Below are 14164 nucleotides of genomic sequence, written 5' to 3' on the forward strand. Positions count from 1 at the left end.
AAAATAGTATTTATCATGGAACTGTTGAAAAAAACATTAAGAATCTACTATTAACAAACCATAATTATATCTCCGAATATCTTCATTTTAAGATATTTCTTATCAACAATTTCATGCAAGTTCACCCATATAACGCGATATTGTTGATATAACGATTCATTTACTGACCGCGAACTGACCCTGATACCTTGCGGGATGGAATGCAATATATTAAAGTGAGGTCACAATTTCACTGCTGGAACGACGGCTTGATTAAAAAGTTATTACTTTAACATGTTTAATGGTCAATTTCGAAAACAATTAAACAATTTTTGTAGAATAAACGAATATCAGGATATGGTACAACAATACTTTTATGATCTAAAATATATATATTAGTACACATAATCCAATAAGGTAGCAATAACTAAATATGAAAACATAACCTTTAAGTTCAAACGCTCTGGCGCTGACAATCTTCTAATTATAAAGGGGCACATATAAACTATATAGATGTCGAGAGTCGAGTGCGAAACTGATCTATCCCTAAAACCTTTTTAGATCATTTTTTTTCATGCTGAACACGCAGTTTACATCATTGCAAAACGAACGTACTGTAGTATTTTCATATCCTATACTTCACAAAATAGAAAGTCAATTAAACTATCTAGTAATGCAAATGTGATAGTTGTTTGTAGATTGCACATTTTATATTTGTGAAATTCTTGCTTACTTGCGGGAAATTTTATTCAAATTTCATTGGGTGCAAACAAAGGTCAGCTAAACTGAAAATCTGGTTTAAACAGCTACGCCAAAATAGTCAGAAAAGTGTCACTTAACGGCTGGAGTCATGCAAGTCTATGCGGCAATTGTGCAACATCGCACGTGTGACACATTTCAGTAGCTTTTAGAATATGAGCTTATTAATTGTTGCATATTCAGCATATGTAACTAGCCAATACAGAATCTCTTTGTACATGTTTGTTAATTCTATCGCTAAGAACAATATGCTGTGAGATTAATATTGTCTGACTTTGACATTATTTGGATAAAGTTAAATGGTAATTGTTTTATGTTAACATTGTTAACAAACACGTAGTAAAAAAATTATTAATGGGCATTTGTTTATGGTGTTTTATTAAGCGTATTTAATTTAAAATAAATAAAAAAGTAAATAAATGATAAATGAAGGAATTAATGAAGAAATTAAGGAAGGAAGGAACGCATGAACGAACAAAGATACAAAGGCGCGAACGAACGTGCCAAAAAATACAAATAAATAAATACATAAATAAATAAAACACATACAGATTATTAAAGGGCTGTACCCTAAAACCTAAACAAGTACCTATTGCAATGGTTCGCTCGTCCCTCATCCGTTCCTGACAATGCTTGGGACCAGTCTAATCTTTATGAGGAGGTTGAAACCGATTGTTTATAAAAAAAAGGGTTGACTTAAACTATGAGATTTTACCAGAAATATTTTTTTATTTTGGTTGTTTTAAGTATTTACTGAAATTTCGGTTGATTAATGCACCGCAATAACTTACTTCCTGTTGAGCATGCGCACAGATGAGGCCACGTATTTTCGGCCAACATAAACAAATATTGACAGTTAACTGAAGAAAAAATGGTAAGTATAGATGGGTTCGTCTTGTATTCATTAAATTTTCATGGTCTAAATTGATTTTTATGATACAAATGTAATAACAACAATGAAACATTATAGTAAGCATTTTTTTTTACTTACCGCAAATGTGATCAATGTTCATTCTAGGTGGGTGGAGAGTGGCAAGGCACAATAAGCTCGACTGGTTATTGTGAATGTCGGCTCGGCAGTTTTTTTTTAAACTATTTTGGGAATGGGGCCGAGTTCCTTTGGATTAGGAAAATTCACGGCGTTTTGACTAAAATTGGGAAATTAGTGTTGTTGTTATTTTGCTAAAAAAAGCTTCAACATTAAAGATACAAGCGTGCCCAGTATTATATTTTCTAAAGTTGAACATATATGGATGGGAGATGAACAAAATATTGAAATCTAAAAAAAATATTATTTTTTTGTGTGGAAATCTTCCATTGGAAATTTTTAGCTTCCATTTGGGAAAAATATATACTTTTTTCCATTGGGAATGGGTGGGAATGGGTCCGGTTACCGGACCCGATTTTGAATGAAAAAAAACACTGCTCGGGTACTACTTACATGTACCCCGGGTACTCTTAAGTATGCTTACATGTACCCCGGGATGGTAAATATACTTAATGGTACCCGGCCGAGATTAGACTGTACCCGATTTGTATTCCCGCTCAAAATCCAATGTCGTAAAACGCGCTACCTATTATCTTAAACAAACTTCTCTTTAAAAACAATGTATCAACACAATTTTTGAGTATGAGTTTCAATAATATAGATGCCATTTTACAGAAAATTTATATAAATGTGAATAAAATTGATTAAAAAAATAGCCGACAACGACCGATTTAGCGTTAAATTTCGCGGGTACGTTTAAGTATTTTTATCGTACCCGAGGTACATGTAAGCAGTGCTCCAGCTAGGATTTGAAAAGGGCAGGGGGCTTTTTTGTCAAAGGGCACTTTCGACACGCAGTATTTTGTCAAAAGGGCACTTTCGACGCGCAGTATTTTGTCAAAAGGGCAGGTACTAGCGCGCAGGTGTTTCTGGAATGCTTCCTATTGCATGTTAATTTATATGTTATAAATAATTGTATTATTCCCATTATTATTAAACCATTCAAATATAATGTCTATAATGAGGATTAAAGTAATTACAATGTAATTAGAGAATTATTAATAATCATAAAAAAAAAATATGTAAAAAAATAATAATTTTTTTTGGGGGGGAGGGGGGGGGGCAGGGCGGAGGTTCGGGGGGCAGGGCACGGCGCCCTTCGATTTAGGCCTAGCTGGAGCACTGCATGTAAGTATACTCAAGAGTACCCGGAGTACGTGTAAGTAGTACCCGAGCCGACAATGACCAATCGAGCCAAAGTAACGCTATTGGTCATTGTAGGCTCTGGTACTACTTAAATGTACCCCAGGACCTCTTAAGTATATATTTAAATGAACCCCGGGTACAGAAAATATACTAAAACATACATTGGTGTTCTAATAATAAATTTGTCATCAGCTACTTGCTCAAATTAAAAATCTTCATATTTATGTCACTATTTTGTTAAACCAGTGTACGACAAATCCATTGCCCGGAGCCCGGGGGCTACCGAAATTTTTCAGCGGGCTACTGAAATTTTCCAGCTCACGCCCGCCGGGCTACTATAAATCTATAAGAGCGGTAGCCCGATTTATTGACAGACATACGTAAAAAAAACACGCTGACCATGTGTTTGTACACTGTGTATTGCGTATAATCCGATAACAAAGTGCAATCAATTATCTAATCAGCCACCGATCACTTACGATAGGCCTTATGTCGATTGTAAACAGTAACAGTGTATTTTAAGCATCCAATCAGAATCACCATTTGTCGTCTGCTAATAATATAATGAAAGCCGGCTGGATCAGGGTTGACACCAATCGACCGCCCCCGGTTTTAACCGGCGGTTTTTACCGGTTAAAACCGCCCCGGTCAATACTCCCGAAGTGGTCATTACTGGTCAATACTGGTCAATTGAACTTTACCCCCAATTGTAATTTATATTCCATGCCTAATTAAACAATATTGATAATATAAATTAAACAGACATGTTGCCAATAATGTCTTAAGCTATTAATACCCACTATTTTATACCTGTAAATGCAATTTGTAGGCCAATCTCTCAAAATTTTGCAAATAAGTCAAAGTTGGTCAATTGGATTTTTCTGGTCGATTGAACTTTTTTTCAATTCTAATGAATTATGATGCTCAGATAATTCTGTGCTTGATTCAACAAGAACCTGTAAATTACTGTGTATGCGTTGTTCCTCATACCCCACTGTCCCCACAGTCTTCAAACAGTCTTCTCACCTATACAGGTTGGGGCACCCAAAACTTATAATAGGGCCTTAAATGGCACCTTTTTGACACAATCCTTACTTGTCATGTATTCTTGCATTGATTTCTTTAAATACTTTTTAAACAAAATAGTGTAAAAAACTTTTTTTATTGATATAAGAATATAAAAACATAATAAGAAATAATTATTAAAAGAAAAAAATAATTGAAAAGAAGAGTAGACCCACAATTGGAAAACATTATTTGTTGGCAAAATCAAGAACTTTGATTGTTAATTCATTTGAATACCAATTGAACTTTTTAATATGAAAGGGAAAAAAACCTCTTAATACAGAAAGGAAACAAGTTAGAAGTAACTATTAAAGTAATAGTAAGTACAATGTAATCTTCTTTTGTGTGAGTGATATGAAATAGCCGAAGGGCAGATTTGCTTAATTGTCAATATCAGAGACATAACACTGCATGCATTTTATTACCAACTAAGAGGCCAGATTTATAACCCTAGAATACACAAGAGTTCTGTTTGTCCATCTGCTTATCAAATAGATATATCAATAGATAAGTGAAATGCAATGGTACCTACAATAGTACTTTAGTAACAGATGTGATACACTGAGATAAAGATATTGCCTTAGTCCTTATGTATTTGAGGCTGTTTCCATAAATAATAAAGAAGTAACTTTTTACAGCTTTAAAGATTTTTTTTACAAAAAATAACTCAGCAAAAAGTTTATCAATTACAGAATAATTATTGATTTAATATAAAATGGCTCCTTTGTAATGTTTAAATGCTACAATTTTCAATCGACCAGTATTGACCAGTAATGACCAGTATTGACCGGTTTTAACCGGGTATTGACCGCCGGCCCGGTCAATACTCAATTGACCGGTCAATGTGCCAACCCTGGGCTGGATAGTTTGCGCACATGACGCAACGTCGTTTCGCAATTTGGGATTCTTTGTTTTAACTGCGACAATGAGTAATAGCCCAAACATTAAAGAAATCAAAGCAATAGCGGTTTCTTCAAAACTGTAACGAAACCGAAAATGAATATTAATTACAACGGTGTGAACGCGGTTAACATTATTTAGTTAATTAGTTTGCATTGTCAATTAATGATTGGATTAAAGGAGCGACTGTTAATCGATAATCCCATATATGCCCCGATTTATATTTTTTTAAACCAAATTATGGGTGTGTAATATAGACGATAAGAGTCATAAACACAAGCGTTTGAAAATTTCGAAAGTGTCAAATGAATTTCGGCATATTGTTCTATTTAAAGATATGATGAAATAAGCTCCCAATCAGGACCGTTGTATTGCAACATGCGTAAATCACCTGACATGGTTTGCATGCGTCGTGTACAGCTATTTGAGGTTACAAATTCTACATTAAATAAATGAATTTCTTTGTCCAGATAAAATGCGCGCGAAAATAAATTGGCGTGGGTGTATTTATTTGTAAATAAAAATTTCGTAGCGGAACATTTAACATTGAGAACATTTAATTTCCATTAAACGTTTCGTTGTGAATTTCAACTAAAGTAACGGGGTATCTCGCAAATTATTTGGCATTGACATTTCCTCTAAATAAAATATAATGTAAACACGCTGTATCATTACCGTTACGCTGTATTAGTTCCTTCATTATTGAAACAATTATATATTGTATACTGACTGCACACAAGTGTTGTAACATACGGATGCAATACGTAAGTTTGGACAGTACTTAAAGTTGGACACAAGTAAATAAATGATTTAATAATCTCTTGATTTCTTTGAAACTCGGTATTTGTTGTTAAAAAGGACAAATGCAATGATTAACACCATAATAGTCAATAGTATTGATCATCTAAACGCTTTATTTACGTTTCAGACTTTACGTACTGTCCGAATTTAAGTACGCATACATGTGCACATACATGTAATATCTACATGTAGTATATGATTTTCTTTGGTACATTTACATTTAAGTACACGGTGCCTGTACTGTAACATTAATTAACGATAATGACTGTGTACATCAGACTACTTGCTGTTTTATGTATATGTATGTATGCATATTATTTATATGTAAATGAAGAAATAAAATAAAGATGAAAACCTGCCTCTTATCATTTTGTAGGAAAATTTTATGGGCTACCAAATATTTTTATTGGTAGCCCAGTGGGCTACCTGAAAAATAAGACATTTGTCGGACACTGGTTAAACGGTCTCTATATTATCGAATCTCATACTTGAGAAGCATTTTGTTTCATATTCTGTAGTGTATTTTAAATCATCGCACTTTGGGGGAGAATAAAACTCTGAAAGGTACCGTCTCAATTGACCGGATACGTTGAAGTATATTAGCGGCATGCCAGACCCAGGGTAAATTTAAGCATACTTAGAGAGTACCCGGGAAACTTTTAATTAGTACCCGAGCTTACAATAAAACAAAACAGTCGAGCAAAAGTAACATTCAAAGGGTGGACAACTATTAATTATAGAGTACTGACATTTTCTTTTATGAAGACATAAACTCTATGAGCAGTTTCAAGCGAAGGTATGTAATGTACTGTATTGGTTCCCAATCATAGTTTGTATTCATACACTTTTTATTTTGTTCATACTTTGCTTGAATAACCTGCCGGTCTGACAATGCACTTTGGTCTTGATGTAAAAATTTAATAAAGCAGTATTATACAAACAGAAGCACTATATTAGGCTCTACTTCTTTATTTGTATTTTGTTTTTACTGTGACTGTGTTTAACAACAGTACCCCAAGCTAAAGAAACTTCAGCAAAAGCTGTTCTTTTGCAGGGCTATTTATACTGATAAGACCTGTTATAATGCAAAAAGGAAAAAAACAAGTAGAAGCCACTTTTATATTATGGAAGTCAGAACTTATGGGCCTCTCCATGAAAATCACATTTAAGGCACCAGCGAAAGATTCTGTCAGAAGTGTCTTTTGATGTAACCGTAATATGTATTATGAAACTTAACATGTATTATAACACATTAAAACCACATAAAAAATGAAAATCTTTTTGAAATGTTTTTTATTTAGTCTTCATTATGCCTCTGCCGTTTTCAGCCTTTAAGACTCGATATCAAGCGGAAACTGTCTGCTCGCTCGGACAGAGTGAAAACAGTGGATCTGCATCCATCAGAACCATGGATGTTGGCTAGTCTTTATAACGGAAATGTTCATATTTGGAATTTTGAGTCGCAGGTACCTTGTTGAAACCGATGTGTATGGATCTCCTTGATTCAAGATGAGATTCAGACCTATTGATGCAATACTGTTATGTATGATGACAATGATGATGAAAAATGTATGCTAAATGTGACACTTTTGAAATTTTGCCCCCCTCCAAACCCCCTTCCCATCAAAATAAAGTCATTTTATATGAACATCATAAGAACAGTGCATCAGAAATTGATGTTTTCATCTTGGTTCAAGGTTGATATACATGTAGCTATCATCTGTGGTTACATATTCAGTTGCACGTTTTGCCTTTCTGTATTTTTTTCAGCCCCTTAGACTTAACACTACACGCTTGCTAACCACTCGCTCTGACCGCGTGAAATGCTCTGACCTACATCCAGAGCAACCTTGGGTGTTGGTCGGCATTTTCAATGGCGGGGTCCAAATTTGGGATTATTTGAGACAGGTTTGGTTTTGCTTTTTTGTTATCCCTCTTTTTGGATTGCATCATTTGGTGTAGTATCTTGCTGAACATTCTAACAGTGAATTTATCAAGATAACTATGAATGGTTCAATTTGAAGTGATTCGGTGGCGGTGTTGGTAAATTGAAGTTAGAAATCTGCATGTTTGCAGCATAAATAATTTTAGAAAGATGGTGATTGGAAAAGCTTGTTTTACTCCCCAATACATATTCCAAGTATTCTTACTGTCTTGTTCGTTTGAAGTTTCAGGTTTGCATGAAAAGAAATATAAATATTCATAAAACATTCATCTCTTACATGTTCTACCCATATAAATATATGTCATTTTGCCAAAATGGTTTTAAATGTAAAAGAACATTTCATTGACATATTTGCAAATTCTTTTAAAATTTTCTAGCCAAACACTTTTTAGGCATAATTATTGCATCTATTGGGTAGTAAATGTATCAATAATCTACTTTTACCTCAAATTATAATGGTTACCAGGGGTCTAGCTAGGTTCAAAATTTAGGGAGAAGTTACTTCTCCCAAAGACCAAAATAGGGAGAAGTGGCAACTAATTTTCAGGGAGAAATGGTAGTACTTTTGCATCCAGGGGTCAAGCTTAGCTGAAAATTTCAGATGTCACTTCTGTACAGTTGCGTCATAGGTCTTCATTTTACATGTATTTTGCGGCAAATTAAAGGAGAAGTATTTCCATTCAGCTTTCAATCAACTCTTTACTTGTCTTATACCCCTCATTAAACCGTGCCAATTATCATTTATCAGAAACAACTCATATTTCACACTTTGGGGGACAACATTTACAAATACAAACACACACTTAAGTGTTTATTTTTGTTATTGATGTATTTAACTGACTTTAAGTAATATATTTAACTCTTAATATGCTATTTATGTGATAACTGATAAGCTATTTCAATAATAGAGGCTGAAATGGGTGATGGAATTCAAAAGGCTGCATTTCATTTATAATGAGAGATGTCAAGTGTATAAAACCTACATTTTTCTTATTTGTAATTGATTGTAAATTATTATGGTACTTTTTATTTTATTTTTCCTGTACAGGTGTATCAAACAATACTTCAATTTTAACAAAACCAGTAATATTCATAAATCTTCTTACTTCCTTGTAAGTTTTAAGAAAATCAAGATTAAATCGAATTTATATTGTGCTACAATTTAAAAAAATAAAAATTCATCTAAAATCTCATTTTACAGCACAGATTCCAAATCTTACCTGTGATTGAGCCCTATATTTATTGCCAGTGCTAGGTTAACTCTTCGCATTTGATCATTCCTTTGTATTGTTTTAATGGGCCATTTAACTTTGCTGAAGTATAGTTACTGGTAGCCAGCACAAGGCAATTAATCAAGGCTTCACATATGAACAATTTTAAGAACTCTAATAGCTCCCGCCTGTGCATTTTAATGTTCAACTTTGCATGACCTGTAAATGGGGCAACTTCTGGCTGAGAATTCTCCTGTGTCCAATTCTCTACATCAAATTGATTTTAATGGTCAATGTGTGGCACAAACAAATAATTAAAAGGTGGAGAAGTTATGTCGCCTTCATGAAATTAATTAGCGACATAAATATTCCCTTGGCGAGCAAATCGCCCACTTCGCCCTCTAGCGAGACCCCTGGTTACAGCAAGCTTTGAATGGGAATGTCCTCATTTATGCATGTGTACCAACTAACCAACTTATCAATATTCTACTGCATTCACAACTGAAACATATATACATGTATTTATTTATGTTTCTCTATGAGTTTGTGTTCTATTGTTTACCCATACACTTTCCTTTTTGTTGTTATTTTGTATAACTTTTAAACTTTAAATATTTAATCAAAGTTTGCATCTTTTCCTGTTAAGTACAATTTTGAAACATGTGCATTTCCTATTTCTATAAATTATTTTGGACTTGCCCTTACACATGAAGAATAGTGTTAGCATATTGTTAACCAGGTTTTCCGAAGGAAAAAACTGGTTATTAGATTGGCGAATGCGGGCGGGCTGGCTGGCGGGCTGGCAGGCGGGCGGAACAAGCTTGTCCGGGCCATAACTATGTCGTTCATTGTCAGATTTTAAAATCATTTGGCACATTTGTTCACCATCATTGGACGGTGTGTCGCGCGAAATAATTACATCGATATCTCCAAGGTCAAGGTCACACTTAGAGTTCAAAGGTCAAAAATGGCCATAAATGAGGTTGTCCTGGCCATAACTATGTCATTCATTGTGAGATTTTAAAATCATTTGGCACATTTGTTCACCATCATGGGACGGTGTGTCGCACGAAAGAATCACGTCAATATCTCCAATGTCAAGGTCGCCACGACTAAAACTAGATTTTTTTTTAAAAACAAACTTACAAAGGGGGTTTATTTTGTTTGTTCATTTCAAAAGTTCATTTTGAGTTTTCTCCCTTTATCACATTTTTTTTCACAATGAAAACCTGGTTTTGTGACAATTTTGTCCCTTGTTTTTGTTTTTTGTTACTGAATTGTGTGTTTCTTGTTAACTTTCAAAGGAAGGTAAAGGACCTGTAAGTAAATACATGTACACACATAACCAAACTACAACATGTATACATCCCTTTAATCTCATGTAGTTTTGCCTCAGTTTTTGTTTTGCGCCCACTGTATGTGGGTGTGCAGGATATATATGTAGATTTTCCTTTGGACTGAACCCAGTTGATATTGTTTCTCCTTTTTGGATTTCTAAGTTGGAAGGGAAACAACTTTCATAGGAAATATGCATTTCGTTTGTCTAGTTGTTGCCATTACATATCGTGCCTCATACTCAATAACTTGTTTTTGTTTCAACACCTATAGGTGTTAAGAGAGACCCCTATTGTAAAAAAACATATTCCAGTTGTTAAGATTACTATTCTCCAAGATTATGAAAATCATCCTTTAATTCTATATGCAAGTATTATAGAAGTAACTAAATGCAAAATCTATACTGCTCATTCATACATATTGAAAGGCATTTGCATTTCTGTTTACATGAACTGTAGACTTATTTCGTTTTGCCTTTGCGATTTGTCTTTGTTTGTTTGGATAATTAGTCCCCTACCAGTTTTACCGGAGGGGACTTATGGTTTTGTCTCCGTCCGTCTGTCACACTTTTCTGGATCTTGCGATAACTTTAAATGTTCTTAATATTTTTTCATGAAAATTGGAACATGGATAGATGGCAATATGGACATTATGCACGTCATTTCATTTCGTTCCTAGGTCAAAAATTATGGTTACTATGGAAACAAATAGACTAGAAATACTGCTTAAAATGGTGGTTTTTCTGGATCCTGCAATAACTTTTTAAGTTCTTAATATTTTTTCATGAAACTTGAAACATGGATAGATGGCAATATTGACATTATGCACGTCATTTCATTTCATTCCGACGTAAAATTTTTAGGTTGCTATGGCAACAAATAGACTAGACATACTGCTGAAAATGGTGGTTTTCTGGATCCTGCGATAACTTAAAGTTCTTAATATTTTTTCATGTAACTTGAAACATGGATAGATGGCAATATGGACATTATGCACCTCATTTCATTTCGTTCCTAGGTAAAAAATTATGGTTGCTATGGCAACAAATAGACTAGAAATACTGCTGAAAATGGTGGTTTTCTGGATCCTGCAATAACTTTTAAAGTTCTTAATATTTTTTCATGAAACTATAAACATGGATAGATGGCAATATGGACATTATGCACGTCATTTCATTTTGTTCCTAAATAAAAAAAATTGGTTGCTATGGCAACAAATATATATAAAAAAAGATCTGGAATTTCTGACAATGGTGGAGCCGGTAGGGGACTTAAATTGCTTGACAATAGTCTTGTTTGATTTATTTGTATTTTCCCAACATATCATGGGGTTAGGGACGCTTAATTTTTTATCTCTTGTACCAATCAAAACAAATAGTATTTATATTTTAAGCAGTAGCCCTCTTTGTTGACTTTATACTCCCCTATATACTTTCTGACGTTATCAACTGAGCCTCATGCTGAAAAAACTGGGCTTAATGCATGAGCATCAAGTGTCGATCCAGATTAGCCTGTCTTTTAAATATAAATCAAGTTTAGGACAAAAGTGTCGTCCCTGATTAGCCTGTGTGGACTGCACAGGCTAATCAGGAAGAACACTGTATGCACATGCATTGAGCGCAGTTTTCTCAGAATGAGGATTAACAACTGATGTTCCTTTTCTGTGTACATTGTAGCAACTGATCAAGTCATTTGAAGTATGTGACTTGCCTGTGAGGTGTGCCAGATTTGTGGCCCGCAAGAACTGGATTCTGACCGGATCAGTAAGTATTAGATGCAACCTGTTATTTGTTCATGACCGGATCTGTAAGTATTGGATGCAACCTGTTGTTTGTTCATGACCAAATTTGCACCAATCGACCGCCCCGGGTTTTAACCGGCGGTTTTTATGTCCCCCACTATAGTAGTGGGGGACATATTGTTTTTGCCCTGTCTGTTGGTCTGTTTGCGCCAACTTTTTGCAATAACTTTTGCTATATTTAAGATAGCAACTTCATAGTTGGCATGCATGTGTATCTCATGGAGCTGCACAATTTGAGTGGTGAAAGGTCAAGGTCATCCTTCAAGGTCAGAGGTCAAATATATGTGGCCAAAATCGCTCATTTTATGAATACTTTTGCAATATTGAAGATAGCAACTTGATATTTGGCATGCATGTGTATCTCATGAAGCTGCACATTTTGAGTGGTGAAAGGTCAAGGTCAAGGTCATCCTTCAAGGTCAGAGGTCTCAAATATATGTGGCCCAAATTGCTTATTTTATAAATACTTCTGCAATATTAAAGATAGCAACTTGATATTTGGCATGCATGTGCATCTCATGGAGCTGCACATTTTGAGTGGTGAAAGGTCAAAGTCATCCTTCAAGGTCAGAGGTCAAATGTATGTGGCCCAAATCGCTTATTTATGAATACTTTTGCAATATTGAAGATAGCAACTTGATATTTTGCATGCATGTGTATCTCATGGAGCTGCACATTTTGAGTGGTGAAAGGTCAAGGTCATCCTTCACAAGGTCAAGGTCATCCTTCAAGGTCAAACATCATATAGGGGGACATTGTGTTTCACAAACACATCTTGTTACCGGTAAAACTGCACCAGTCAATACTCCCAAGGTGGTCATTACTGGTCAATACTGGTTGATTGAACTTTACCCCCAATTTTGATTAATATTCCATGCTTAATTAAACAATATTGATAATATAAATTAAACAGACATGTTGCCAATAATGTCTTAAGTTATTATAACCCACTTTTTTATACCTGTTCATGCAATTTGTAGGCCAATCTCTCAAAATTTTGCAAATGAGTCAAGTTGGACAATTGGATTTTGCTGGTCGATTGATTTTTTTTTCAATTCTAACGAATTATGAATGCTCAGAAAATTCTGTGCTTGATTCAACAAGAACCTGTCAATTACTGTGTATTAGTTGTTCCTCATGCCCCACTGTCTCCACAGTCTTTCACAGTCTTCGAACCTATACAGGTTAGGGCACCCAAAACTGATAATAGGGCCTTACATGGCACCTTTGACACAACCCTTACTTGTCGTGTATTCTTGCCTGGATTTCTTTAACAAATAGTGAAAAAATATGTTATTTTACCATTGATATAAAAAACAACTTAATAAGAAATAATTATTAAAAGAAAGAAATAATTGAAAAGAAGAGTCTAGAGTAGACCCACAATTGGTAAACATTATTTGTTGCCAAAATCAAGAACTTTGATTGCTTATTCATTGGAAGACCAATTGAACTTTAAAATAAGAAAACCCTCTTAATATAGAAAGGAGACAAGTTAGAAGTAACTATTAAATTAATAACATTAATAGCATGTTATCTCATTTTGTTTGAGTGAAATGAAATAGCCTAAGGGCACTTTTGCTTCATTGTCACTATCAGAGACATACCAGTGCATACATTTTATTACCAATTAAGACTTAGGGGCCAGATCATTTATGACCTTAGAAACCACAAGAGTTCTGTTTGTCCATCAGCTTATCAAATAGATATATCAATAGATTAGTGAAATACTATGGTAACTACAATAGTAATAATACTTCAGTAACAGAAGGGATAGACTGAGATAAAGATATTGCCTTAGTTCTTTTGTATTTGAGACCATTTCCATAAATAATAAAGAAATATTTTTTACAGCTTTAAAGCTTTTTTTTTACAATAGATAACTCAAAAAAAGTTTATCAATTACAGAATAATGATTGATTTAATATAGAATAGCTTAAATTCTTCCTTTGTCATGTTTAAATGCTACAATTTTCAATCAACCAGTATTAACCAATAATGACCAGGAATGACCAGTATTGACCGGTTTAACCGGGTATTGACCGCCGGCCCGGTCAATACTCAATTGACCGGTCAATATGCCAACCCTGCCAGATCTGTGAGTATTGGATGCAACCTGTTGTTTGTTCATGACTGAATCTGTAAGTATTGTATGCAACTTGTTGTTTGTTCATG

The 14164-nt window shown here is 34.4% G+C and overlaps 1 protein-coding gene across 11 annotated transcripts in view; it reads left to right on the forward strand.

Annotated features, from left to right (window-relative positions):
* Positions 1–1521: 1521 nt before the first annotated feature.
* LOC127841135 (coatomer subunit beta'-like) overlaps positions 1522–14164 on the forward strand; it is a 238277-nt gene continuing 225634 nt past the window's right edge. For 10 of the 11 annotated variants that reach the window (XR_008030718.1, XR_008030719.1, XM_052369731.1 and 7 more), the window contains exons 1-3: positions 1522–1612; positions 7027–7164; positions 11865–11951. Coding sequence is in view for 9 of the 11 variants with exons in the window: in XM_052369731.1 (XP_052225691.1) it covers positions 1610–1612; positions 7027–7164; positions 11865–11951 (228 nt within the window). In the remaining 2 variants the exon portion in view is untranslated. Of the gene's footprint in view, positions 1613–7026; positions 7165–7468; positions 7607–11864; positions 11952–14164 lie in introns of all 11 variants that reach the window. The other variant, XM_052369732.1, reaches the window with a different exon arrangement.

Source organism: Dreissena polymorpha, chromosome 8 (genome assembly GCF_020536995.1).
Source record: "Dreissena polymorpha isolate Duluth1 chromosome 8, UMN_Dpol_1.0, whole genome shotgun sequence".
Lineage (NCBI taxonomy): Eukaryota > Metazoa > Mollusca > Bivalvia > Myida > Dreissenidae > Dreissena > Dreissena polymorpha.